This window comes from Cariama cristata, unplaced genomic scaffold (genome assembly GCF_000690535.1).
Source record: "Cariama cristata isolate BGI_N322 unplaced genomic scaffold, ASM69053v1 scaffold2516, whole genome shotgun sequence".
Taxonomy (NCBI): Eukaryota; Metazoa; Chordata; class Aves; order Cariamiformes; family Cariamidae; genus Cariama; species Cariama cristata.
Genome location: NW_009622486.1, coordinates 1 through 27,201, shown reverse-complemented (window position 1 = coordinate 27,201; position 27,201 = coordinate 1). Strand labels below are relative to the sequence as shown.

The following is a 27,201-nucleotide window of genomic DNA, read 5'->3' as shown; positions in this document are numbered from 1 at the left end:
GTATTCTGGGCTGCATCCAAAGCAGCGTGACCAGCAGGTCAAGGGAGGAGATTCTGCCCCTCTGCTCCGCTCTGGTCAGACCCCCCCTGCAGTCCTGCCTTCAGCTCTGAGGTCCCCAACACAAGAAGGACATGGACCTGTTGGAACAAGTCCAGAGGAGGCCACAAAGATGATCTGAGGGCTGGAGCACCTCTGCTGTGAGGACAGGCTGAGAGAGTTGGGGTTGTTCAGCCTGGAGAAGAGAAGGCTCCGGGGCACCTTATAGCAGCCTTCCCGTACCTAAAGGGGCTGACAAGAAAGCTGGGGAGGGGCTTTTTACAAGGGCAGGGAGTGACAGGACAAGGGGTGATGGCTTTAAACTGCAAGAGAGTAGATTTAGATTAGGTATTAGGAAGAAGTTCTTCATGGTGAGGGTGGTGAGGCAGTGGCACAGGTTACCCAGAGAGGTGGTCGATGCCCCATCCCTGGAAGTGTTCAAGGCCAGGCTGGATGGGGCTTTGAGCTACCTGGTCTGGTGGAAGGTGTCCCTGCCCATGGCAGTGGGGTTGGAACTAGATGATCTTTAAGGTCCCTTCCAACCAAACCATTCTATGATTCTATGATAAAAGTATTAAATAGGCTTTAGGACATATTTGCTTTGTTCACACAGGTATCATATACATTTAATCAGGCTAACGGTGTGCTAATTGATCTAGCTGGGAGCAGGAGCTCCTGACTACAGATTTGAGTTGGAAGATACTGATACTTGGTAATCCAACTGAAAATCTGGCCAGAATAAATCTCCCAGGTTTGTCTACATCATACTGCACAGAGGAGTTTTTCTTCTATTTGTACAGCTATATTCACTTATTTTAAAAAATAGGGTTGTGAGTGGTCCATTTACTGTCTTGGTGTCTCACTGGAGTTTTGTTGAAGCAGTGACTTGGAGCTCTTGCTCAGGGAGGGAAGAGGACAGCTGCAGCCTTGGCTTTCAGTTTTCTACCTCTCTAACCACTTGCCTGTTGTCATCACAGTAACTATTGTATTATCCAGTGCCTTTCTCAAATTCCAAATCAGTTGGTCCCCCACTGGCACTGTGCTGATCAGTCATTGCTAACATGGCCCCAAAAAAAGAAGGGTTTCAGCTACATGTGGTGTGGAGATTCTGCCACCACAAATGGTAGGACTGATTCTGTGGAGAACATTTACGGAGGCAAAGGGGCTGTTGGGGGTGCTTTCTATAGTAGAGTTAGTCTGAGGAAGGTCGAGAAGTGCCTGTGAAAGAATGGGCTACAGCGAGTACATTGGTCACATAAAGGCCTCTTCTCCAGAAGGCAATAAGATACTACACAAAGAGAACAGGAGTCTGAAGCAGAGGTTAAAAAAATGAGAGGGAAGTGAGGAGCTTGCAAGCTAGGGATGACTGAACAACAGTGTTGACAGCTGAAGTGCCGGAACGTGATTCCTTCTGCAGTGTAATTCTTGCTATCTGTTGTGGGAATTGAGAGCTGGACAGAGGACCACTGTTACCGAAAATCATAACCAAGAAAACTCTAAACCACATGGTAGTTTGTTGCAGCGCTGGGTGTATGGGGGATTCTCCTCCTAGCGTGCACACCAAGCCAAATGAAGATACACATTATATACAATAAAATAATTGCATATTCATAGTACACTACATATTCATTGTTATTCACACTCAGGATTGGTTACAAGTTTCTCGCTTCTAACATAAATTAGTGCACATCCTCAGATAGCAGTAATGAAGCCTTTTCATCAACTACGCATGCTCGCCAAGTGGGGTTTTTGCCTCTTTCAGCGGGAGGGGGGATTTGAGTTGGAGGTTGTGATCTCACACTACCACAATGACCTTTGTCCTACTCTCAACCAATTTATTGCTGATGTCTGTGGGTTGTAACATTTTATCAGTTTGGCTCCTTTGATGACCAGAACTCTGTCCCTTGAAGGTCTCTTTGCATTCTTACCTACTAAATTAGATAACAGTGTCCCTTTTTTATCATTTGTTCTTTGTTTTCTTAATGCTTCCCAACCTTGGGATGCCAGGCTAAAGAATGTGCCTGTTTTCCTGTTAATTTAACGAAATTGTTTAACCCTTTGGTATCACCACAATGCCTGCAACCTGGTCCCTTGCAGGAGCTGTCAGCCTGGCATTTGCTTACTCCATGCCATTGCTTTGTAGGTAGCCTGGCAAGGATCTGGAGGGAATGAGAAGTTCTTCTTTGACAATGAGAATGTAAGTTGGATGGGACAGGATACTAACCATGAATGATGAGTAAAGCTGTGTGCACCACCAGAAAAAGTGTCAACTGGACTTCTGGAAAACCCTGTTTCTCAGCAGTTTCCTGGACTTACCCTCTCCATGCAGATCCTGATCTGCTTCCTCCCCATACTTGCCTATTTCACATGCCAGGTACAGAACAAACTCAGTGTGTGTGGACTGTCAAGTTATACAAGTCATAACCCTATAGAGGAGAGGAGCAATAAAAGAGCAACAGCCAGAGAGGATGTTAGAGGTACAGAATACAGCTGTCAGGGTGACAGCTTGGCTCCTGCAGGACTGGTAGGCCCAGACCTAAATTCCCCAACCCTGAGGAAAAGCTGGCAGTCACAACAGGAAGTGAAGGACAATTCCTTACTCATCTCAGAGGGTTTGGTTTTAGACTTTGCAGCAGAGTTCTTTTCTGCAGACCTCACTGGTAGGTATGTGTGCTTACCTGGCTTTTCTGTAAGAGTGTGTTCCCCTCTCACCTTCAGGTCTGCATGATCTTTAATGCTGGAGAGCTGACACTGGTGGAATATGGAAGCAATGACATCCTGGGGTCTGTTCGCACAGAGTTCATGAACCCTCATCTTGTCAGGTAAGAGTCACACCTGCCTGCGTGGCCAGTACAGGCATTTTGTGAGAGCAGCCTCAGATATATACACTTGAAAGTGTCCCACTCTGTAGAATGCAGCCCCCAGACACTGGGACCTGAGTAATCTGCTTCTGACAGTGACCAATGGTAGGGTTTAATTGCTCGGTTACATTTAATGGTTGTAAAGTTTTAGAAGCACAAGAGCCCATTTTCCTCTGATACATGCTTTTTGAAACCTGACTTGGCTGTTGCTGAAGAGGGACCTCCTGTGCCTCTACTCGGGCATCTCTGCATCTGGATGGTTGCAGTACAGCATTACTGTAGATGCCAGCAGGACCTCCTCTGTCCCTCTGAAATACTGTACTCCATTTTCTGATTCAAGAGAAGGGAGGATCATGGGCTGCTCAGAGGTGGAAGCAGCGTAACTAATTTGCTGTTGGAGACCCTGGTTCCAGAGGGGTGGTTTCCAGAGTGAAGCCATGAATCAGAAAGGTTTGTTCTCACTTGAGGCAGCCGTAGGTACCGTGCAAGAGTCACAGGTCAGAGAACTGCAAGATGCTCCATGTGCTTGGGGTAACTGCAGGTAAGTCTGGGAGGGGCTACATCATTCAGTCCTGTGAATTTAGAGAGTAGTAAAGGTAATGGTCATCATTCCCTTCAAATAACAGTGTCCGTATCAATGAGAGACGGCAGAGGGGCGTGGAGGAGAACAAGAGACTGGCTTATCTGATAGACATCAAGACTATAGCAACAGGTGAATTTAAACCTCCTTCCCCTGTATTTGTCAACCTTCCTGATCTCTTTCCATTTTTTGTGCCAGGCAGCATATCCCTGAAGGTCCTCTTTTCATTCACTTTACCAAGTAGCAGATTCCCGAAGGCCCCCTGTGCATTCACTCTGTCTGGCAGCAGACCACTAGAGACGAGGCTGTCCTGCTTTTGGCAGATTGCGTGCCTGCTGTGGACACAACTGTGGGGTGGCTGTGACTGTGTCCTGGACCTGAGGTTCTGTGCAGTTCAGGATGATGATATTGCCGTCTGCATTGCCTGTGATGTGTGCATGCTCACAGAAGGGTGAAGGGAGTTACTGCTGTTGATAAGTCATCAAGATAAAGTGTCACCACAGTCTGCTTTTCATGTCACAGTGTGTTTGCCAGGGGATCATGCCGTAATCAGGTCCCAGGCAGCTGATCCCCATGGGACAGCATTGAATGTTCAGTGCTTTGGGGCACATTAGGTACTTAACACTGTTTCTTTTCTTTCCTTCCCAAGTGGACCTTGTTGGTGGCTACAACACTGGCACTATCAGCCATGACAGCAAGATTGATTGGCTGGAGCTGAATGAAACAGGCCACAAACTACTCTTCAGGGACAAGAAGTCGAGGGTGAGGCGGGTGCACCTAGGGGAGTGTGGCAAGATGGTGTGCCTAGGGAGAGGTAAAGACAGATATGCCTGAATGGCATTGGAATGGGCTGCCCAGGGAGGGGATGGAGTCACCATCCCTGGAGGTGTTTAAGAAAAGATTGGACATGGCACTCAGTGCCATGGTCTAGTTGACATGGGGGTGTTAGGGCAAAGGTTGGACTCGATGATCCTAGAGGTCTCTTCCAACCAAATGGATTCTGTGATTCTGTGGAGGGAGGGAGGTGAGAAATGCATCTGTAGTACTCATGATTAACCACTCCTTTGAGAAAGGTAGATCATGTTCAGATTGCATGAGCTGGCAGCATTGCATGTTTGGTCTTTAGTCATAGCTAATTCTGAAGTTAGTTACTAGACATCTTGCTCCATCTCATCACACCTGAAAATGAAAATGATAGACTCTTCTGCTGTGAGATGAAGACAAGTGGGTTAATCTCAGGATAGGGACCCTATTGTTGCACTTAAATATGTAAATGAAAAAAAGGTGTTCTCTGCAACAACTTGGCTTATGTCTGTAATGAAGTCTCTAGTTCTCTAAAACAGCATAGTCAGAACCAAATAGCTTGTTCGGTATGGCCCTTGGCTCGTGCTGATTCCCAGACCATGACTGAATGCTGTCTGGGAGAGTACTAATAAGCCCAGTACTAATAAGACAAAACTATGCCCAAAATCATGGTAGTGCTTTCACACTGCAGATTATGATATGCAGGTACTTGCCTCATATCCTAGCCATGTTTAGTTTAATTGTACAGATACAGCTGAAGAAGCTCACTGCAGCAGGCAAGAAGGTGTATTTATCAACTGTATTACAGTTGCACTCAGTTAACTGTCAAGCCTTCTTCACTGTTATGAATGTAAGGCTCCTTGACTGCTTGACTTCATTTGCTCCTCTTGTCACAAGAGTGTCCTGAGAAGAGAACATGACCTTCTTGACAATGGTGTAATACATATCCAGAATTTCTATGCACGTGTCCCAGATGCTGTGGCAGACCCCAGCTGTAGCACTGCAGCTCATTACAGGATGATTTTAATTGCTCCAGAGTTCAGATGCCACTGGGGGCTCAGTCTGCAGTAGAATATTTCCACATTGGCTGTACCTCGCTTCTTCGTCCAAGGATGGGTGAAGTATTATGCTCATACATGTGTATGTGTTGAAATCCCTGAGAACTTTCTCAGCCTCATCTCAGAAGAAACTCTGAATTCACCCCTCACATTTCAGACAGGAACCTCAGGTTTCTTCACTGACCTGCTCCTCCTCCATCATTTTTGGCAGCTTGACCCCTAAGATTGCATCATAGATTGTAGGGGATGCAAAGATATCTTCTTGCCTGGGAATCACAGATTTCCAATTAATTACCTGTCTGGTTGTTATCACTCACACATGGCTGATTCATTGCTGCCAAGCTTATCAGCTAGCAACTAGAGTGCTCAGCTTTGTACCCAAAGATTGCAGTGCATACATCTGCGACCTCACAAACTCTTTACCGCAGACTTCTCTCGCAAGAGTGTGCTGGAGGTAGTCTTTCTTGCACAGGGACTGTAGTTCTGGTTCTGGGCCATCACAGAACAAGGACACCTACAAGTTCTTTGTGATTCCAGAGAAATGGAAGGAGTGGCCCAATGTGGATTTGCAAAAAATGTAATGCCTGCATCTGCATTAGAGTGCCTCTCTAATCAAGACCCTCTTAACTCTCAGGAAGAGGATTGTTCCATGTCTACAGCTCTTTAGGACACTACTTTCACATAGCCATAAAAGTATGAATCAAGAAAGACCTTCACTACAAAGGAGTCTGAATCGCTGCCAGTAGCAAGGGCCTCTGTTTGGGCTTTGCTGCACTGATACTCTTCAGAAAGGTACTAACAGTGATTGCAGCCTGCACCAGGTGAAACAAGCTTCTATTTGTAAGTGATATGTACATTTCCACAAAACTGTGTATGTCCTGTCATGTGAGAACTTTTCCAGCAATATATCTTTTTATGTTCATTTCTGCAGTCTTGTTCAGTTTATATTTGGGTCCTCTAATTTACAGTCTCAACAAGAGACAGTGGCATCATCAAGATTGCTCTTGCCTCTTCTGGCTCCTTTTCAGGCCTATCAAGAGGCTAAGTAGGCAGCTCCTTCATTAAATACTGCCACCAGCCTAAATCAGGCAGTACCATGATTCTCCTAAGCTATGTCTGAACATATTTCTCCCATCAGATTGGTACAGACTGAAACAGGGACTTTCTTGTTCTCTTTTGACTGGTATGTCATGAGACTAGCACAATTCTCTCTTATTTTTGTCATCTTTGCTAGGTAAGGACAATTATGACAAGGAGGAGAGGGCCTAGGACTTTTAAGTTACAAGGCATCATACATCTTTGTTTTGCCATGTGTCAGGTTACACCTTCCAAATTGTCAGGTTTGTTTCAGGGCAGTGTATTCTACAAACAAACACCCTCTCACCTTATTGACAACAGTTCTTGCAATAGGACTGTACCTACGATGGACAGTTCAGCCCAAAACTGCAGACGAAGGCCCTTCTTGGTCACCCAGTTTGTTTACATGAAGGACTTAAGAGACCATTCTCCTGTTCCAGCTCTGCAACTGAGAGGGAACTGAAGTAGCATAAGGCATATTCTGGTTTATATATGTACGTGCCTAGCAACAAGGAAGGCGGGATCTGAGCATGCTACTTAAAATACTGCAAGGATTTAAAAAGATCTTAAGTCTTGAATAGTAATGTGTGTAAGTAACAGTGTGGGAGTTTGGGCTACATATCCTGGAAAAAGTCCGATTCCTGGTTGGTACTATCTGTTTACAAGGTGCTTGCTCGGATGTTCCTGCGATGTTCATGTGAGCTAGCAGCCCAGCCATGAGCCCAACTGAGCCTTTTTCTCCTCTTCCTCCCTGTAGTTGCAGCTCTATGACATTGAAAGCAGCACCAAGACTACCATTTTGAACTATTGCTCCTATGTGCAGTGGGTCCCAGGCAGTGATGTGGTAGTGGCTCAGAACAGAAACAGCCTCTGCATTTGGTATAACATTGATGCTCCAGAGCGAGTCACCATGTTTCCTCTGAAGGTAAAACTATGGAAACTTTGATTACCTCCAGCAGTTTCTGTTACTTCTTGCTCGTGTGTGTGGGAACAGTCAGGGTGGTGTTACGGAAGGGAGGCAGAAGGGAACTGCTAGTTTCTTCTGGAATAAATATGAGCTCATCTATCAACTTTGTGGCAGGCATTTCTCACGGAAGATGGAGATAGTTAATATAGCAAGGAGCTGCTCAGTAGCTTTTTCCTTCCCTCTGGTGAGATAAGGGTGATGTCTGCTCACTGTGAGCTCATTCAGGAAAACTTTAATCAGCAGAGCTGTTGCAGTGCTGTCCTCACATCGCAGTTACCCTGCATACTTTATGAGAACATGGGAGTGTTGATAGCTGGTGCTCTTTCCAGGGGGATATTGTAGACTTGGAACGGAATGATGGAAAGACTGAAGTGATAGTATCTGAAGGGGTGAACACTGTGTCCTACACACTGGACGAAGGCCTCGTAGAGTTTGGAACTGCCATTGATGATGGGGATTATCACAGGTAAGTGCTAGATACACAACATGGTGATGGCAGGTAGCCCACTTCACATAACAGACATCCAAGAGTCAGCAATCCATGAACTACAGCAACACAGCTTTCCACACAGAGTTGAAGCTTAGGCTCTGAGCATGATGTTGGTGCCAACTCTGGCTATAATGCACAGCAGAGTCATTCAGGAGTGAATGTTCAGCTTTTTCATCCTCACAGCTCTGTAGTTTCAAACTCAGGGGCACAAGAGACTGGCCTGTCTGGTCCCATTGACACTGACAGAAATTCACTGAAGGCAATTTTCACTTAACTGCAGTGCGTAAGTGTCTTCTGTAGCTGCCAGATGTGAAGTGGTACTGAGGTGCTTTTGCTGCTGTCCCTCCAGGGATGGTGACAGTGTCATGGAAACATTCAGGAGCTGTGCAGAGTGAAAACTGACTGCCTGAAGCAGTCATGGTATCCACTGGGCACTGCTGACATTGTTACAGGGCTTTAAAATTCACCAGGGAAGAAAATTTCACATGTTCATAGCACTGTTACCACTTGCGAGACTGCTTTGCACCAGGGACTTGCTTCAGACACAACACTTTGGACTTGCACCACACAGGTACAGCTTTCTGCTGATCATATGCCTCTAAGTACCTTAGCCCAGATAGGGATCACCTAGATCTCTGAATTTTTCCCTGATAATGTCAGGCCCTGTGTTATACAATCCTCTTCAGGAGTGGTCACGCCCATCTTGCTTTGTTTTCAGTGCAACTTTTGTTAGAAGCCTCCTGTCTCAGCCTAGGATTTTCCTCAGAGAGTTCTTCTATTCTGTTACTGAAAGTCTGCAAATCTCTCTGTCTCAAGGGCTACTGCGTTTTTGGAGACACTGGAAATGTCCGCAGAGACTGAAGCCATGTGGAAGACTCTAAGCAGGCTGGCTTTGGAAGCTAGACAGCTGCACATTGCAGAGAGGTACAAGAAGAAGCTATAACATCCTTCTGGCTTAAACACTCTCTTTGCTGAATCCCTCACAGAAACCAGGGTTTAACTAAAGATGTGACTTTTTGTGTGGCCTGGAAGATTCACTGCATTGGAGAATTAAGTGTTCTCTATTCCAGACAATGAGTTTGCCCTTTCATCCTAGACAGTAATGCTAGAACTGGGGACAGGAAGACATCACTCTGTAGCAGAAATTTTTGCTGATGGTAACCCAAACCAGTGTATAGTAAGGCTTCAGGGAGCTGATAGACATGGACAAGCTCAGCGCATCTCTGAAGCCTGGGGAAGTGAAGCATGAGCACTGGTCATGTCCATGGCTTCTCTCATGGAGGAGGGCAAGAGGCCACATCTGAACATGAGTCTTGGCAAAATCCTCCTCTTGAAGCAGGGCTACCCCCCTGTCCAGCTTGCAGAGCTGGGTCTGCTGCCTGGGTTCTGATTTTGTTTTCTTGGATCAAAAGTGGGCAACAAAACCCAGTTATTGACTAACTGCTTTGCTCTTTCCAGGTGCTTTGCAGCTCTGGGCAACATGGCAAAGGCTCGATTTCTGCATGAAACCAATGTCATTGCTGACCAGGCAGCTAAAGAGCACGTAAGTTGAACATTTTTGCTGTGCAGGGCAGTTGCTTTCCTGTAAACACTTGCATACACGTTATCTCCTGTGTCTATGCTCACCAGTATCCTGCTACAGACCAGTACCTGTTTGTGTAGAAACTACTGACATAATCCTTCATCCACGCCTCCCAGGTCCCTCTTCCAGCTAGCTATTTCATATTGCTCCTGTCTTGTCACTTCTGTGATTCTCATCTGTCTTCTTTAGTTTCTGTAATGACACAGACCCCACCTGCAATCACCTCCCTTGTATCATTCCAGAGCCTATTCTTTCACTCAGCAAACTGATTGAGCTAACTGATGTTGTCTGCAGGGTAGGGATGGTACAGACCATTACCTGGTGCGTGCCCGATTGGCCATGCTAGACAAGAACTACAAGCTGGCCGAGATGATCTTCCTGGAACAGGTGAGTAAAGGAACAAGGAGCAGAAAAGGTCTGAGCAGGGAGATTTGTGCCCTGGTGTGAAAGAGAAAAGGAAGAGGTTGCTTATTTCTGGGAGAAGAGTTTTTGCCCTGAAATAAAAGGAGATATTTCTTGTTGCAAGGTGTAGGATTTCGTTGAGGTGCATGAAGAGAGTGAGGGAGAATGTATATCCATGTAAAGGGGATGGTACACTTTTTCAAGTGTTTTCTGCACATCTAACCCTGCCCACTGTGAGACATCAATGGCAATGTGTCTGCTCAATGGAACCTTCAGGCTGACACTTTGCTCTCTGACACAGAACGCCACAGAGGAGGCCATGGACATGTACCAGGAGCTGCACATGTGGGATGAATGCATTGTGGTTGCCGAGGCCAAGGTACAGAATATAGCTGCACTGGACTGTGAGTTGGGCTTGCCTGATAAGTCTTTTGGTTGGGAGTCTGTTCAAGGTCTGGGTTCTCTTCACCTGCCCTATCAGGACCTCACTTCTGCTTGGAGGGGCTCCAAGGAGAAGGGGAGGTTGCACTGATGTAAGTATGGACCTGGGTGAATAGTGAGGGAGAAAAGCTACTGAAATTGGTTTAGGAGTATCTAGGGTTTCGAAAAAGAATGGATGATGCAGTGGTACACAGGGCTGGCATTGTGGTTTCTGCTAACTGGGCAGTAAGAGGTCTGGTGCCATGAGCTAGCTGTTCAGAGCCTGCAGGATGAGCAGGACAACATCTTGCCTTGCCCCGGTCAACCAATGCTGCATTTTTCAACAGGGACACCCAATGCTGGATAAGTTGCGTCGGGGTTACTACCAGTGGCTGCTGGATACCCAGCAGGAAGAGAAGGCTGGGGAGGTCCAAGAGGGACAGGGTGACTACCTGGCAGCCATCAGTTTATACCTGCGGGCAGGGCTGCCAGCCAAAGCAGCACGGCTGGCCACGAGCAGGGATGAGCTCCTGACCAATGGGGATGTCATCAATAGGGTCTCCACGGCACTGATCAGAGGGGAACTGTATGAACAGGTGAGTGACTCATCCCACTGGGCTTTCTTAGTTGCCTCAAAGCTCTTACCCTGTCCTCTGCATCTGTGAGATACAGGGGGACTGAGCTGGAAAGTAGCAGATGTAGTTCTGTGTTGATAAATTTGCTGTTAATGCTTGGGAGGAAATCCTAACTGCATCCATCATACATGGCTGAGGTCTAGAATTACTGTTATTAGTCAGGAAAAAGAGCACAACTTATTGGCGACATGTCTCCGAAACGTCAGCTGGGTGTTGAGTAACAGTCAAGGAGGCCCTTGGGAAGATAGGAACCAACAGGAAAGAAATTGTGAATCAAACAGAAAACTTGATGTCACTGTGAAAATTTACAGTGCTTCCTCATAACAGAATAAAAAATGATGGTACAGCTTTCATATAAGGATAGTCTAAATGGAAAAGCTAAGGAAGAAAAACAGAGGAGATTATGAAGACAATCTGTAGGACCATTAATATCATAGAGAGGCAAGTGATTATTCTCTGTGTCTAATAACACAAAAATTGGTAACTAATTATTAGGTGACAGTTTTAAAACAAAAGGATGTTTTTCACACAGCACGTAACCATGTTAATGTAAAAAAGCAGTACTGAGTCTGACAAGTGTACAGCTTGGTATCCTGACCAACAGTGGCCTCTTGCAGATGTTTAAGGAAAATAAAGAACAGGGCAGGCAAATATAGGGTGGTACTTCCCCTAGCGTACTTTCCTGGTTCCAGCAGTTTGCAGACTATAGTGTACCTGGACAGTTTTATGTTTAAGAGCTCTTGATGAATTTTACTTCCATGATCTTGTCAAATTATTGTTTGAACCATCTATACTTTTTTGATCTACAGTGTTGGCTATGAGTTCCCCAGTTCAGTTATGCATTGTGTGAAAAAAAAACAATTCTTTTTGCTGGCCTATTTTACGTTCCGGGATTAAATTACATTTCTTCAGTGTCATGTTACCTTTGGCATTTTCTGACCATTTCATTTTGACTCGAGAATTTTGTGCTTTTCAAAACCTTCACCTTTTCTTAAGCCTTCATTTGAAAGAGTAACTGTGGAAGTCATTGCTGCCAGATGTTTTGTTATCAAAAGTATAAATGGTCCAAAAGTGATTAGACAAATCATGGAGCCTTTAAATATGGTGATGTGAGGGCATCATGACAAACTCAGGAAGCTTTTACAATGCAGATTGTGAGAGGTGGATAGATATAATGGAGGAAAGGCTGGTGTATATTTGCTCTGTTCTTACAGTCTTTCTCTAGACCTGTGCTTTCACCACTATTCAGATACTGAAGGGAATGAATCTTTGGTCTGCCAGGATGAACTTTCTTATATTATGTTCTAAGTTCTACAAGCTTTGAGCCTCATCCCACCCTGTTGGCTGCCACTCTTTCCTACAGGGTAAAAAAAAACTGGTGCAAGAGGCTGAGCTTCCCCCTTCGCTACTCAGGTCCATGGCTCTTGTATGATCATCTGCACAGCAGAGCTCCTAGGGGCCGTGGTCACAGAAAAGGCTGTTGGTGTACCAGCCACTGTGCAGAGAAGGGAGGTTGTCTCAAAAACTCTTGCCTTGTTAGAAGATGGTACTCGAGAAAGACACTTGGGGTATGTCGATCGGCAGAGAGGACAATGATCTCAGCACATGCAGTGTTTCCTAGAAGTTCCCTTTATCCCCATGCTCTTGGTTAGTGGGAAAGGCATAGCTGATGGAGAAGCCTGTGTGGCAGGACTGACAAGCTCTGTACATGGGACTGGTAGGTACATGATGGTGTATGGAGAGAGTGGCTTTGGAAACTGGCAGCTTGTATTTGTCATTAGGCTGGAGACCTGTTTGAGAAAGTCGGGAACCCACGGAAGGCTCTGGAGTGCTATTGCAAGGGCAGTGCCTTCCTGAAAGGTACTGTGCTAAATATGTTCCTCCCTCCTTCCATCCCCAGCAAGAGCCTGGGTACTCTGGCCTGGTGGCAACATGAGCTGTTGCCCTGGAGCCCAGAGATGCCTAGATGCTCTGAAGCTTCCATGTGTCATCTCATTCAATGTATGTATTTTCACATAGTTGTACCTGCACACACAGTCCCAGAACAGCATCCTGTTCCCAAGGCCTTGAACATGCTGATTATACCAGCATGGATTTGATCCAGCTCTCCACAGGGTCCAGATTGCTGGGTAGCCCGTTGGAGCTGGAGTGGATTAGAGACAGTCACTGTTCCCCTCCCTCTGCGCCCCATCCAAGGCCCATGTTCACCTCACAGATCTGCTTCCTTGCTGGATTCAGCCTAACAGCTGTCATGTCCCTTTACAGCAGTGGAGCTGGCTCGCCTGGCATTTCCTGCAGAAGTTGTGAAGCTGGAGGAGGCCTGGGGAGACCATCTCGTGCAGCAGAAACAGCTGGACGCTGCTATTAACCATTATATTGAAGCCAGGTGGGGGCAGGTGATGGCTGTACAACCAGCAGCAGTATAACCTGACAAGCTATGAAGCTGATATGGTTGACAGGGGGCTTTGCCTAAGCAAGCACCCTCAACCTTGCTTTGCTAGTGCTCCTGGTGCTTGTGATCAGTCTCTGCTGGCCCCAGCCATGGATGCCTCTCTGCATCTCTCCCAAGGTCTTTCAGCCCTGATTACTCTTCCCTGTTGTCCAAGTTCTTCATTCTTTCCCCTTAGCTTTGCCAGTTATTCAGATCCTTTTTGCTGCTCTAACCCAGGAATAAGAATCAAGCAGCAGACCACTTTGTTCTCCCTGGCTTAACTCAGCTGGAGGAGATGGCTGCTGGCTGGCTGTAAAGAGTTACGGTTTTGATCCTAGGTGCTCAATTAAGGCCATTGAGGCAGCCTTGGGAGCCCGGCAGTGGAAGAAAGCCATCTACATTTTGGACTTGCAGGACAAACAGACAGCAGCCAAATATTACCTCAAGATTGCCCAGCACTATGCAGCTTTACAGGAGTATCAGGTGAAGCCACAGACCACAATCATTGCTGCTCGGTGTGTCCCTTGGGACTCCTGAGTATGGTCATTTCCCTACAGGTTGCAGAGGAGCTGTACATCAAAGGAGACCAGACCAAGGATGCCATTGACATGTACACACAGGCTGGGCTCTGGGAACAGGCTCACAAGGTAAAGTCAGAAGCCAAAGCTTCTGGGGACCTCACCCTGCTTGGTGAAATGTCTTTCATCAGGAGGTGGTGGTGCCTTGTGCACCAACACCTGATCAACAAGCACTGTTCCCAAAGGATGCATGTAGGGCCATCCAGTAGCCAGCAAGAAACCAGTTCCTGGTATTCACATCCCGTCTGTGCCCTTCTTTACTTCAGCAGCCCCATGTGGGTGCACCTGTCACACAAATAGCACTCTCCAAGGGGGTTGGTCCTGTGTGCTTTGATCACAGTGACGAGTGACTCCCCATTCTCTGCAGAGCATATAGCATGTATACCTGTTTGTAATGGGAAGGAAATTGTTTTTCCCTTTCTCCTTCACTACCACGTATCAAGAAATTGCTGTGCAGTGTGCTGTAGTTTCTCCCATGTGTGTTCCTTTTGGCAGCTGGCAGTCAAGTGTATGAGACAGGAAGATGTGTCTGTGCTCTATATAACCCAGGCCCAAGAGATGGAGAAGCAGGGCAAGTATAAAGAAGCAGAGAGGTGAGCATCTTCCTTGGTGCTAGTCCGAGCACTTGGAGCTGATCTGTCATGGTCAGCTGAGGATAAGATATGAAAAGTGGAGTGTTTCCCATCCAGGTTACTAATGTTGTCAGTTCCAGATCAATAATAGCACAATAAGGTTAGTAGATATAGGCACAAACACAGCTGTGTATCTGATGCAATGGTATCTGATCTCAAGGATGCCCAGTACATGAAAGGGGGCATTACAACTGGTGAGATCACATTGGGTTTAATCTTTTTGCTGGCCTATACGAGTAAGTTGAACTGACATTGTCGTGCTACCAGCCCAACAGGACTGACAGCCTCAGGTTGGAGACCAAGATGGGAACAGGTCACAGAAGCCCAGAGGCTCCCTCCAAGTCAGGTTGACAAGTGAGGATGGAGGGAATAACTTTGCCCTACTGCAGCTGATGGTGGCATAACAGAAAGGCTCTATCTAAGCAGTGTTCAGCCTTGCAGTCCACAACAGTCATGCTGCACACCCGTCATGCCTTTTGGCAGTATACCCAGGACCTGATCAGCAGGATGCAGAGGGACTGCAGGGACTGGTCATGTCCTTGGCTGAGCTATTGGAATGTGTTTGTGCACCCAGGCTGTATATCACTGTGAATGAACCTGATTTGGCCATCACCATGTACAAGAAGTATAAGATGTATGATGAGATGGTTTGCCTAGTAGCCAAGTACCACAAGGACTTACTCAGCGATACCCACCTGCACCTGGGCAAGGTGAGCACATCTTGTGGCAGGAGATCAACTAGGCCAAGCAGGGACAGGAGTGTCACTAACTCATTGCCTCTAATTGCAGGAACTGGAGGCAGAGGGACGCTTACAGGAGGCTGAGTACCACTACCTAGAAGCCAAGGACTGGAAAGCCACAGTAAACATGTACAGAGTGAATGACATGTGGGAAGAAGCTTACAGGGTAATAATCACTTCACAGCTATCCCACTGTGTAGGGATCAGGCTGTGAGTGCAGGATCATGGCAGGAACTGCTCTGTCTATTCACCGCAAAATTTGAAGACTTGGCATACACTACCTAGTTTCAGCATGTGGCACAGCACTGGAGGCCCTTGCGCCTGCTGCTCTGCAGCATTGCACCCCAAAAGCAGGGCTTGACCCCTAGCCAGTCTGCAGAAGTGCCTTCCTCAAGGCACTGCTCTGCTCCTAACCACTGCACCGTGTTGTACCTCAGAGGCATTGCTATGCCCATAGCCACCCTGTGGCAGCCCCCCCAACACTGCTCCCCTCCAGTGTGGACACAGATTGCCAGGGGTCGCTTCTGCTGACCTAACAGTAGTATGGGCCATGCTGAGGAGGCGGCAGTCTCGTTTCTGCTCTGCCATATCAGCCTTTGTCTCACTCTCCCCAGTCCAGTGGTGGCTACAGAAGGGTTCCTCAGGAGAGAACAATTATCTTTGGTGCTCCCTCGTGACAACAGGCATCATGTGACATGAGGGAGAGTCATGGCTCAGACCACTGAAGATGAAATGGATGCATTGGGCTCTTCTGCTTTCTTTGCTTTGAATAGGTGGCCAAGGCACATGGGGGAGCAAATTCCTATAAGCACGTGGCGTATATGTGGGCAAAGAGCCTGGGTGGAGAGGCAGCTGTGAAACTCCTCAGTAAATTTGGACTTCTGGAGATGGCCATTGACCATGCAGCAGACAGTGGGTAAGCAGTCCATCAGCCCAGCACTTCTCTTCCATCTACCTGGCGTGAGAAGAAAGGGGTGGCTCAAGATAACTATACACGATAGCTGCACGTCCAGGGTATGGCATGTCTTCCTACCCCACCTGTACTTCTTCCCACAGGCATTCTGCTTCCTTGATGCATCCTGCTTCCTGTCCACCTGTTAGTCTCTCAAATGTCAAGTTAGAGCTGGGCAGGCAAAAGCAGTTTGCCTTTTAACCTCAGCAGAGGGGCCTTATGAGAGCCTCTGAACACGGGAGGAGGTATTCCTCATGACACCGTGAGTAACTGCCTGCCAGTTACTGCACCTGGCCAGCCATCCAACTGCACTGCCATTCACTGCTGCTCTCCCCCAACTCTCCCACATTGCTAGGCTCCTGGGAGTCTTGTGACCTCCGCTTAGGGTTGAACCAGAGTTCTCTGGCACTAACAGTAAGTGTGAAGGAGCTGAATTTCCTTAGTGGAGGCTCTAAAAACTCCTATTCTGTGGTCAGGAATGGGAGGAGTGGGCAGTGCCCATTCACTTGGAACCCTCTGTATTCCCCTCTCTCCTCTCCTAGTGTCCTGTGCTCTACTTGGTGTCTTGCTCTTGATGAAGGTATGCCCTCACAGCACATAGGCCTGCTCTCACCCCGTTTTTGCTTTCATTGCAGGGCCTTTGAATTTGCTTTTGACCTGGCCCGCCTCTCCATGAAGCAGAAGATGCCAGAGATCCACTTAAAGTATGCCATGTTCCTGGAAGATGAGGTAATTTTACCCCTGGGAATGGGTGGGAGTTCTCTAGTCACCCAGGTAATTGAACAGTTGTCCTTAAGGGCTGCTGCATCAGGCACTTTTATGGCTGCAGTCACTGCTCACCTAAAAGGCTCCACGATTACAGCCCCAAGCTTCCACACACACCTTTGTTTCATAAATCCTCTCTGCCTCATGGTAAGTAGAAGAGCTATGGTCATGCGATGGTCATGCGATGGTATCAGGACATGAAGGCATGCAGGCAAATTCCTTCCTCTCTCCTAGGGCAAATTTGAAGAGGCTGAAGCAGAATTTATTAAAGCTGGGAAACCCAAGGAGGCAGTGCTGATGTATGTATCCTTCCCCATCCTGGCCTGCTGCATCTTTTCTCCCTGCATGATGCCAGCCTGGTTGCTTCTCAAGCATTGGTCTGCTCCTTGCAATCCCTCTTGTTACATCTCATATTGATTCCCCTAGGTTTGTGCATAACCAGAACTGGGATGCTGCGCAGCGTGTGGCTGAGGCTCATGACCCAGACGGCGTGGCTGTTGTGCTTGTGGGACAGGCACGTTTTGCCTTTGAGCAGAAGGAGTTCCAGAAAGCAGAGGCCTTCCTCCTGCGAGCACAGAGACCTGAGCTGGCCCTAAAGTACTACAAGGTGAGCGTAGTCTGCAGCAACATCATTGCGTTCCTCACTGGACAAGAACCCAATTTGGATGGAGCAGTGAAATCCCTCTCCCAGCTCTCCCTGTCAACTCAGTAGCCAAAGAGAAACCATTTACTCAGGTATTTTGTAGTAGAACTTAATTCTAGCCTGCTCTTAGAAGACTGAACCAGTAGGGATTTCACAGCATAGCTAGCTCTCTCATAGCTCTGGGAGGAAGTATCCTGCCACGATATGGATAGTCCTTAGGGGCAGCACGAGTGGGTGTGTTTGGAGACTCTAAGGGCCCATTCCACAGAGGTAGCTGGGATGGATGAGCACTTTCCTCTGAGGTAGCTTGGGTGAGTGGATAGACATAGGTGCCATTTTGGGGCAGGAAAGAATTGAACGGTGCTGCTGTGGTTGTTTCTTCCAGTGGTTCCTCTGGCAAGATGACATGAGAGGCTAGATGTGTTATGTGATGCCAGGAGTGTGGGGGATCCTGGTGAACTGGTGAAAATTTCTCCTCATTGTGCTTGTGCAGGAGGCTGGCATGTGGAGTGAGGCCCTGCGGATCTGCAAGGAATATGTGCCTGGTCGGCTAGAAGAGTTACAGGAGGAGTGCGGCAGGGAGACTGCCAAGAAGGGCTCCAGGTAAGGAATGCTATGATCAGCCTGTAGGGAACAGACAGGTAGCTCTTCCCCTTGGCCATTGTGCTGATGCCTTACAGAGATAGCCTGATGGGATCCCCGACATCCAGTTGTTTCCTTCTTGAGGACCACAGACTTCTTGCTGCATAGGTTTCCTAACATCCTTCCTCCCTGCTCTGGGAGACTCCAGGCTTACTCTTGCCATCCAAGGTCTCCCAAATGTCTTCTTGCCACTTACAGATCTCTGAGGTCTCCTGTACTGCCAGGGTCCTTAATCAATTCTCTCCTCAGCATTGGCTGTGTGCATTCCTTGTCACACGCTCAGCTCCCTCTGAAGTGCCCAGCTTACCTCTGCTGTGCACCTCCGTGCCCATGCCCTACGCACTACAGGATCTCTGTGGCAGCATCCCAGTCTTGCTCACGGCCTGCATTCCTCCCTACAGAGGAACAGAAGGGCTGCTGGAGCAGGCACAGGAGTGGGAGCAGTCTGGGGAATATGCCAGGGCAGTGGACTGCTATCTGAAGGTGCAGGATCCCAGCAACAGTGTCCTGATGGAGAAGTGCTTGCTGAAGGTACAGTCAGGGGCTGTGATTCCCTTCCTCTGCTCTGCTGTCTAGGAGGTCTCCCCTAATCTGCAGTGCATCCCAGAGAGAATTTCAAGCACTGCAGGGCACAGGAGAGGATCTGCAGGCTCCAGTGACTGCAGGATCTGAAAGCATTCATGGCCGTTCTCTTGAGCCATAGTGGACTGTGTGCCTATCCTGCACTGCACTGACATCCTTGCTCTGGCACCACTTCCAGCAGCATGCCAGTGTCTTTGTGCGTATATCTCCCTGCACGGAAGAGCTGGACTTTATGAGTTAGCCCTTGGCTAGATGAGCACCCCTTCTTCTTCTTGTGGTCTATGTCCACCAGCCTTTGGGTTGTGTTCTTGTTCATACTTTTTGCTCATACCTGTGCCCTTGTACCAACTTCAACAATTATGTCCTTGTCTGATCTTCTCCCATGTGTGAAAGTGGCTGGGCTTTCCTTCTCTGAATTGCTGAAGTGAGCTGTCATTTCTTCTCCCCTTTGCCCATAGTTCAAGCGCTCCTGACTTTCAGTCTTTTAGCTAGGACTGAGCTCTTCCCAGCTTCATTCCTCTCTCAAACAGCTTTTATCACCTGTGCTGCTGACAATTTCTCTTCACAGGCTGCTGAGTTGGCCATTAAATTCTTGGGTCAGTCACAGAGCATGGAGGTGACGCGGACTGTGGCTCCTCAGCTGGTGGCCATGAAGAAATACAGTGCGGTGAGGGCTGGCTCCTGCCCCCAGACTACTGAAGAAGCAGTGGCATAGGAAAGGAGAGCTCTGCCCCCGGGAAGGTGGCCAAATCACATCCAGGGGTGATGGGTGGATGGCCCTACCCAGAGTTAGGCAGCACAGAGTCTTCAAGGAGGAGGAAGGAGGGGAAGGGATCAAGTCTTGGCATAGTGTGAGAGAGCCAGGCCTTGGGAGGAGGCAGGAAGCAGAGAAGGGGGGTTATATCTTTTGGGAAGAGGCTTTCTGTTGTTGCTGTGTGCTGGGCACTTCCAACAGCACCAGCTCCAGCCCGGGCTGCAGGGTGCCATTCAGGTTTTATCTCCCGTGGGACTGTCTCTGGCCCTGCAGGCAGCTGAACTCTACCTCAACTTGGACCTCATCCAGGAAGCTATCGATGCCTTCATTGAAGGAGAGGAATGGAGCAAAGCCAAGCGTGTGGCCAAGGAGCTGGACGCCAGGTATGCCTTGAACTTCTCAAATTATATTCTTCCTGCTCCCTCTTCCACCCCTAGAAGATCCCTTGTCCTGTCCTATCCTGCTGCCCCCAGGTTCCCTGGGTTCTCCCCACAGTGGCCTTCCCAGGCTCGACAGGACACATTCTCCAGAGCTGCCCTTCCTAAGCTATTTACCATCCTGACACTTTTCTATTGCCACACATCCCGTGGAAATCATTATTCCCTTTTGTCCCATCCCTGTCCCTATCTCCCCTTCCCTTGTCATAATCCTGTGCATGCACTTCTTTCTGAAAGTCCTGTGATCCCTTTCTCTCCTCACACATTATATTGCAAAGAGCTGCCTAGACACTTTCTTTCCCCTTCTACCTATGCTCCCAGCAGCAGGCCAGAAAGACATGGCACAGTCCTCTTCTTCCCAAAGCAGACAAAGTTGAATTCAGCCTCTGCACTGATGCAAGACACTTACTAGTCTTGCTGCCTATTAAGGTTCTTTCTACCCAGCAGGTCAGAGGAGTATGTGGACCAGCGTTACAAGGAGTATTTAAAGACCCAAGGAAAGGTAGATTCGGTACGTATTTGGGATGTCTCACAAGCTAGGGAGTGATGTCAGGATCCATGCAGATCCTTGGGGCCTTTCTCATGGAGCTTTTGCCTGAATATGCCCACGAGTGAGGAGCATGTATGTGCCTATGAGCCATGGTTTCTGCATACCAGATGAGTCACACTGACTCTGTGCTTCCATACCACTATGTGTACGTGAAGAGGAGACCCAGGTGGGCTGATGCTTGCGTTGAGGCTAGTAAGAAACCTTGCCTGCACAGTCAATTTATGTTTTTTTCTATCGCCAGCTGGTGGGAATAGATGTCATGGCTGCTTTGGATATGTATGCAGAGCAGGAGCAATGGGAGAAGTGCCTGGAGGTTGCAGCTAAGCAGGTGAGTGCCTGTGTGAGCCCTCAGGAGACAGACGTGGGGTCCTGGCTCTCTGAATTTTTTTGGAATGAATGGGCAGGGCCAAGCAGCACGGGGAGTCACTGCAGCAGCTCAGAAAACACCCCTCCGCTGTCCCCATCTTGGCCAGTCAGGCCTGGTAGGGAAGCATTAGAACCCAGAAGCATACTGGGTTTAAATTTTGAGATTAATGGAGCATTTGAAAAAGCTAAATTAGTTGTTTAGGCTGGGAGTAATTGGTGTCATGGAAACAGAGAGATTTGAAAAGAAAGCCTTCTTTCTATGTGTTCTTTAGAGGCCTGGTGTCAGTAGAAATGAGGCATCCTTGTCATGAAAGCAAATTTGAAAATTTTTCGTTTTTACTGGCCTAAAACTAACAAAATTACCTCAGCAGAATAATAAAAATGGAGAAAAGCAAAATGAAGGTGTTTTACAGTAGTTTTCCAATGCAATAACAGGAGGGGAAAAATGCTAGATTACTAGGATTGACTTCGAGGGTTTGTTTGTATTCAATGGTTATTGATTGGTTATTGGTTATTGATTGGTTGTCGATTCAATGTATTGATAATGGAGCTACACTAAGGGCAGGTGTTGATTCTTTGGAGTGAGGTATTACTTCAAATTGACTAACAGGGCAGCCCCTGGCAATGGAGTCTGCAGTTAGTGGAGACATCACAGCGCATTGCTCAGGCAAACACTGATAACTTGGAGGAGCACTGGCAATGTGTTGTACTGCATTTTTATAACTTTGTTTCTAATGCAGTAGCCAGTAACCTGAGTTTGGACTCTGCTACAGCAAACTTGATTTCTTTTTGACTTGGGCTTCTCTTGGGATCCAAATGGTCTTTGTTGTAGTAGTTGTTATCTTGAAGACTCCTGTGCTGAAACTCTAATTATCAGGAGATACCAATATTGATCTTCTTCCATAAAGAATAACTTCGTGCTCAGTTTAATGGTAAAGCTTAATCAGTTTTATTGTTGGCCAGGCACAACACTACCACATTTAGTCCAAGAAGATGTTAGTCTGTTTATGCCTCTAAAAGAGCGTTAGCACAACCTTGCTCCATAACCAGTGCAGAATTTCACGACTTTTGACTCAGCTGTTCTACAGTGATTATACAGGAAAAAAGTTACATTTATCAAAACAGATCACATACCAGACTTAACCTTTATCCCAAACTGTCCTGTACCTAGTGTTTCACCACCATCCACATCTGACTGTTCAAGTTCTAGACGTATCATTGGGGCACTGGTCTCTCTCCTACTTAATAAACTTGTTTCCGTTGCTCATTTTTTAACAGGATTGCACATTTTGCGCCATCTTCTTCATCTCATTAATGTATTTAAACCTGTGTGAAACAAGTCTTTCCTCAGTTGAATTTCTGTAAGGCCAACTACAGTCAGTCCTCAGCAAAGTGTGATCAGCACGTGTATGAGCAGCGCTCCAAGGAGGCCTGCGGTCCCAGAGATCTGACAGCATTTGAATAATGGACTAGAGCAGCCTTGCAAATTGTGAACATCTTCAGTCCACAAAGTGTTTTGTTTCATTCTTTCATTCGACTAAGGGCTGGTTTACATTGGTACCTGTAGTGCCACATTGTGGAGATACTGTATCCTTTAGGTATTTGGCAGTATTTCTTTGGCAAGTGGTGAACAGCTGAAAAACAGCCTTATTTGCATGTGTGAGTGATCAGCACAGCATCAGCTAGCCAGGATTAGAGGTGTCAAGTGGAGCCCAAATCAAAAACCAGGTCTGCTGTGTGCAGTCTGTCTCTGTCTGATTACCTGGTCTTGCTCCTTGAGACTTGGGTGTACAGGTGTGTGTACACGCATCTGAAACCGCCCCCACCAAGTGACAAGCATTCGGTTCATGAATCTCATCCTACTGCTTTCTGTGTGCCTTCTCCAGAACTATAAAGTCTTGCACAAGTATGTAGCTCTGTATGCAACCCACCTCATCCGGGAGGGCAGCTGGGACAAAGCCCTGAGCCTGTATGTCCACCATGGAGCACCTGCCAGCCCACAGGTAATGAAGACAGCATGACGTCCCAGTGTGAGCTGCCAGAGTGTGCTCTGATCTGCTACATGAGTCAGGCTTGCAGTCCAGAACTGGGATTGCCGAGTGTTCAACCTGTCCAAGCCACTTCAGCCCTGCTGTGGATTCTTCCAGAGGCTCCTCAGTTGGAGGACTAAAGGCAATCTCCTGGCATGTTCTCCACAGGGAAGGAGCAGGGGGGAGTTGAGCATTTGTGTTTGTTTTGAACACCTCAATCACCAAGTCCAGCATCAAAAGAACCATGTTTGCCTCTCTCGGAGCACTGGCTGCAGGAAGCATTCTTCCCCATTTCCCTGCCTTGTCCTGCAGCACCCCTTGCAACCAGCAATCTGCAGCAGTGCTGCTCCAGGAGCCTGTGTGCAGGGCTGCGTTCCCTCCGCCTGTGCTTGGCAGCCGGAGAGCTCCAGATGTTCGCTGACTTCCCCGTCTGGCTCCCTCAAGATTTCTCTCCTTTTTGTTGCAGAACTTCAACATTTATAAGCGTCTTTTTGTGGAGATGGTGAACGCATCTGGCATGAATTGTGCCGAGGCATACTCCCGCTGGGCTGACCTGCGTGATGTTCTCTTCAATCTGGTGAGTGTGGGAATTGGGGAAGAAGATGAGCCTGCACTTAAAGCCAAATCCTAGAAGTGGGTCTGGACATTGGCTCACTGTGTCACTGCTACACGGGAGCCTGTCACAACGTGTTCACTTTTCGTCCTGCAGCCAGGTTCGGCAGCCTGCATGGGGCAAGGACCCGGGGAAAACACAAAACTACTGAGCCTCGAAAATAAGAGTCCTCCCCAGAGATGCTTAGAGCCTTCTGCTCCTTCTTCCCTGTCCCAAAATACCTCAGCCAGAGCCCATGATGGCCTCTTCTCTGTTTCTGTCCCACTAATACCCACCTCTAGCACAAACGAAATCCCCAAATCCTCCCCTGTCCATCCAAACTCACCCCAGCTTCCAGTGCTGTCTGTTGTTGCAGTATTGATGACTGCCCCCTTCTCCCACAGCCTCCTCCCTTCAGCACGCTGTAGGATCCGGAGCACCCAAGGCCCAGCCCTTTTCCAGTCCCCAGAGGTGCCTGGATATTTCAGAGCCTTCTCTCTCCCAACTTTTCCCTGGACTCAAGTGCATGAAGAGTGCCCTTGTGCTCTCATGTTCTGAATTACTCTCTTTTTCTCTTCTTCAGTGTGAAAACTTAGTGAAGTCAAGTGAGGCAAACACTCCAGCACATGAAGGGTTTGAAACAATGCTGCTGATCACTCACTACTATGCCACCCGCTCCGCAGCTCAGGGTGTGATGCAGCTGGTAAGATTTTTGAAGTTCCTTTGCCAGTTCACCACCCTGAGTGGAGAACCCTGTGGGGATGTGCAGGTTCAGGGCTATCCATAGTTCACTATTCCACTTCATGGATCACTTACACGTCATGGATGCATGAGAATGGTACTGTAGTGATCTGGCAGCCCACAACTAGCAGGTGGAACTGGAGCGAGTCTTCTCTGACTGATTATAGTGGGACCTGCTTCCAGCCACTGAGACTGAGATGTAAACCAGTGGGAAGCTGATCTATATGCTTGGCATGACTTGTGAGAGCAGAGGTACCAGTAGAAATCTGGGGATCGCGTGAAGATCTGGCATTCCCAGGAGAGGCATTGCTTCCTCTTCAGCTGTCCTGGGCCGTGAGAGCTGCTGGCCTTCACACATGGTCTTGAGAGCAGATTGGCTTTGCACGGGGCTTTGGGAGCTTGTGGGCGTGTGTGCTGGGTCTCTTGCGGGGGGGGCCTTTGGGAGCTCGTGAGCCTGGGTGCTTGGCATCACACAGGGCTTTGGCCGATACTAGACCTGTGTGCTGTGCCTTCTCTGGGGCTTTGGGAGCTCATGGGCCTGGGTACCAGGCCTCACAAGGCACTGTGAGTATTTTTGAGTCTTACATGCATTGGGATTTGTTCTGGGCCATGATATATAGTAGAGTCCCTGCTGAAGTCTTGATCCATATGGGATTGTGGAATTGTGATAGAGCTCTGTATGTGTGGGACTGGAGCTGTGATAGAGCAGGCTGTGAAGAAGAAAGGCTGCCACAGCTAGGACCCCAGTAGAAGTCATAGGGGAGACTGGGGCTTCCCTCTGGTTGTGCGTGTGTAGATGTTGGGGGTCCAGAGACATGTCAGACCAAAAGAGCTAAGTCTGTTGTCTTGGAAACCTGTACAGACCCACATAGTTGTGGAATGTTGAGGTATTGGGTAGTCTATTTGGGACCATGAAGGAGGGGTGATGTTCCCAGTTCTGGTGTGATGAGAACCTATCTGGCAAGCAGAAACGTGAAATCATCTCCCTTGAATTCCTCACCCCAGCTCCAAAATTCTTATGTGAGTAAATACAAGAAAAAACTTACTGTGACTGTGGCTGAACACTGGAACAGGTTTCTTGGAGAGGCTGGAGAGTCTCCATCCCTTGAGATACTCAAAACCTGACCAGACGTGTTCCTGAACAACCTGCTGTAGCTGACTGCTTTGAATGAGGCGAGGGGCGGGTGGACTAGGTGATCACCAGAGATCCCTTCCAACCTCAACTATTCTGTGACTCAAATGGTGAGATTTTGGGTGTGGCTTCTAGTAAAAAAATAGCAAGGTTTATAAAGCAGAAGAATTTAATCTTCAGGTAACAGTCCTCCTGTCTGTTCGCATAGTGAGGGTACTTAGGGTCACGACTGACGTTTTTAACCTTTGTTTGTTACATGTCAAGAATATGTGGGTACAAAGTCCCTGCCGTGAGGCTGGGGCAATATGATCTCATGAGACCCCTTCCAACCTGATTCTTCTATGCTGATTGTTGTGGCTTTACTGTCTTCTGTGGCTGCAGGACACTGTGGCTGCGAAGCTGTCCATTTCCCTGCTGCGCCACACTGAGCTCCTCCCTGCAGACAAGGCTTTCTATGAAGCTGGGATAGCTGCCAAGGTAAGAGCTATCTGTCTGCCACCAGAGCAGCTTAGGAGATGGAGGACCCTGGGCTCAGGGATTCTCAACTTTATCTTCATCTGTCCTCCCCTAGCTGCACTGGTTGACCAGTAGCCAGACACTGCCATTGGAGGCTTTTCCTCAAACAGCTTGCCAGCCTCTGCATTTTGTCCTGGAATGGCAGTAGGTAGTGGGAGGGCAGACCTCAGCTAGCAAGGGGACATGAACTGCAGACCCAGGGGTAGATGAGAGGCCCTATTATATTGCATGGCTCTGTTAGTGTAGATGCAAGCCTCCTAACTGCTCTGCTTTGCTCTGGGTCACCTAAGCGTTACCTCACTCCTGAGGCTACAGGCTCTGACTGCCTGCCCAGACACAATGACACAGGGCAAGCACAGCAGAATGTTCTTTCTGTCTGATGCTGGCCGTGCAATAATGCCTGGCTCCCATCTTGTGGGACAGCCTGTGGCTAGTGGGTTGGTGTTCCCAGTGGTTGCCTGTGAAGTAGTCTTCAGGGATGGTCAGCCGTGATGTGCAGTTCTCCTTCACTACCTGTGCTGCAAGTGGGATTTTGTGGCACAAACAGAACCACGTCCTTTATAGCCATCGCCCAGGCAGGAGAGTTGTGGCTGTGAAAATAAGCTGCCTGGTCTCACTTGGGGTTCCTTTCTGTACTAGGCAGTCAGCTGGGAGAACATGGCATTCATCTTCCTGAACCGCTTCCTGGACCTCTCAGATGTGCGTATAGTCTGCTGGAGGGAGGGCTATAATACTTAAAATGACAATGGTCTGTAGGGCTAAAACAGACCCTCAGCCTGGCCAGGGTACGCCTGAGGCTTGACTGTGGCAGCATGTTTGAGCTGGTGCTGACAGAACCCTGAACGCTGCTCGGCACGTGTGTGTGCGCAGCACCGAGTAGCCTAGCACCAGCTGTGGAAGGATTTGCCATGCAGGGCACCTGAGCAGCCCTGACCACGGCACCCTCTTTGTGCCAATGCCACCATGCATGCATGTTGCAGCAAAGAGCAACTTGGCCTAACAGTTTAGGCCTGTAGTCTTCATGGGTGCACAGCTTTCAGGATGATCTCATCTGAGTTGTTCCAAGGGAAGGAAAATTACCTGAGGGGGCGTGGAAGGCATGGCCCAGTGCTTTAGCCACTGGGATACAAGACTCAGGAGTCCCCCATACCAGTCAGCTCCTTCCTTGACTAGCAGGTTGGTCACCAGAAAACACCAAACCCTAGG

At 48.1% G+C, this 27,201-nt stretch overlaps 1 protein-coding gene across 1 annotated transcript; it reads left to right on the top strand.

The window, feature by feature from the left end:
• Positions 1 to 2,179: 2,179 nt before the first annotated feature.
• On the top strand, positions 2,180 to 26,694 carry IFT172 (intraflagellar transport 172; the record flags this gene model as incomplete). The annotated part of the gene is made up of 33 exons (XM_009702331.1): positions 2,180 to 2,233; positions 2,755 to 2,858; positions 3,524 to 3,609; positions 4,127 to 4,239; positions 7,174 to 7,341; positions 7,713 to 7,849; positions 8,690 to 8,797; positions 9,332 to 9,416; positions 9,750 to 9,842; positions 10,159 to 10,236; positions 10,625 to 10,873; positions 12,694 to 12,772; positions 13,178 to 13,298; positions 13,682 to 13,826; positions 13,901 to 13,990; positions 14,417 to 14,514; positions 15,128 to 15,263; positions 15,343 to 15,459; positions 16,067 to 16,209; positions 16,881 to 16,974; positions 17,245 to 17,309; positions 17,437 to 17,617; positions 18,147 to 18,256; positions 18,697 to 18,826; positions 19,446 to 19,544; positions 19,905 to 20,014; positions 20,516 to 20,579; positions 20,860 to 20,946; positions 22,871 to 22,987; positions 23,481 to 23,591; positions 24,190 to 24,309; positions 25,861 to 25,956; positions 26,635 to 26,694. Coding segments are annotated over 33 exons (3,648 nt in total), but the record flags the coding sequence as incomplete, so codon positions are not given.
• Between the last annotated feature and the right edge of the window lie 507 nt (positions 26,695 to 27,201).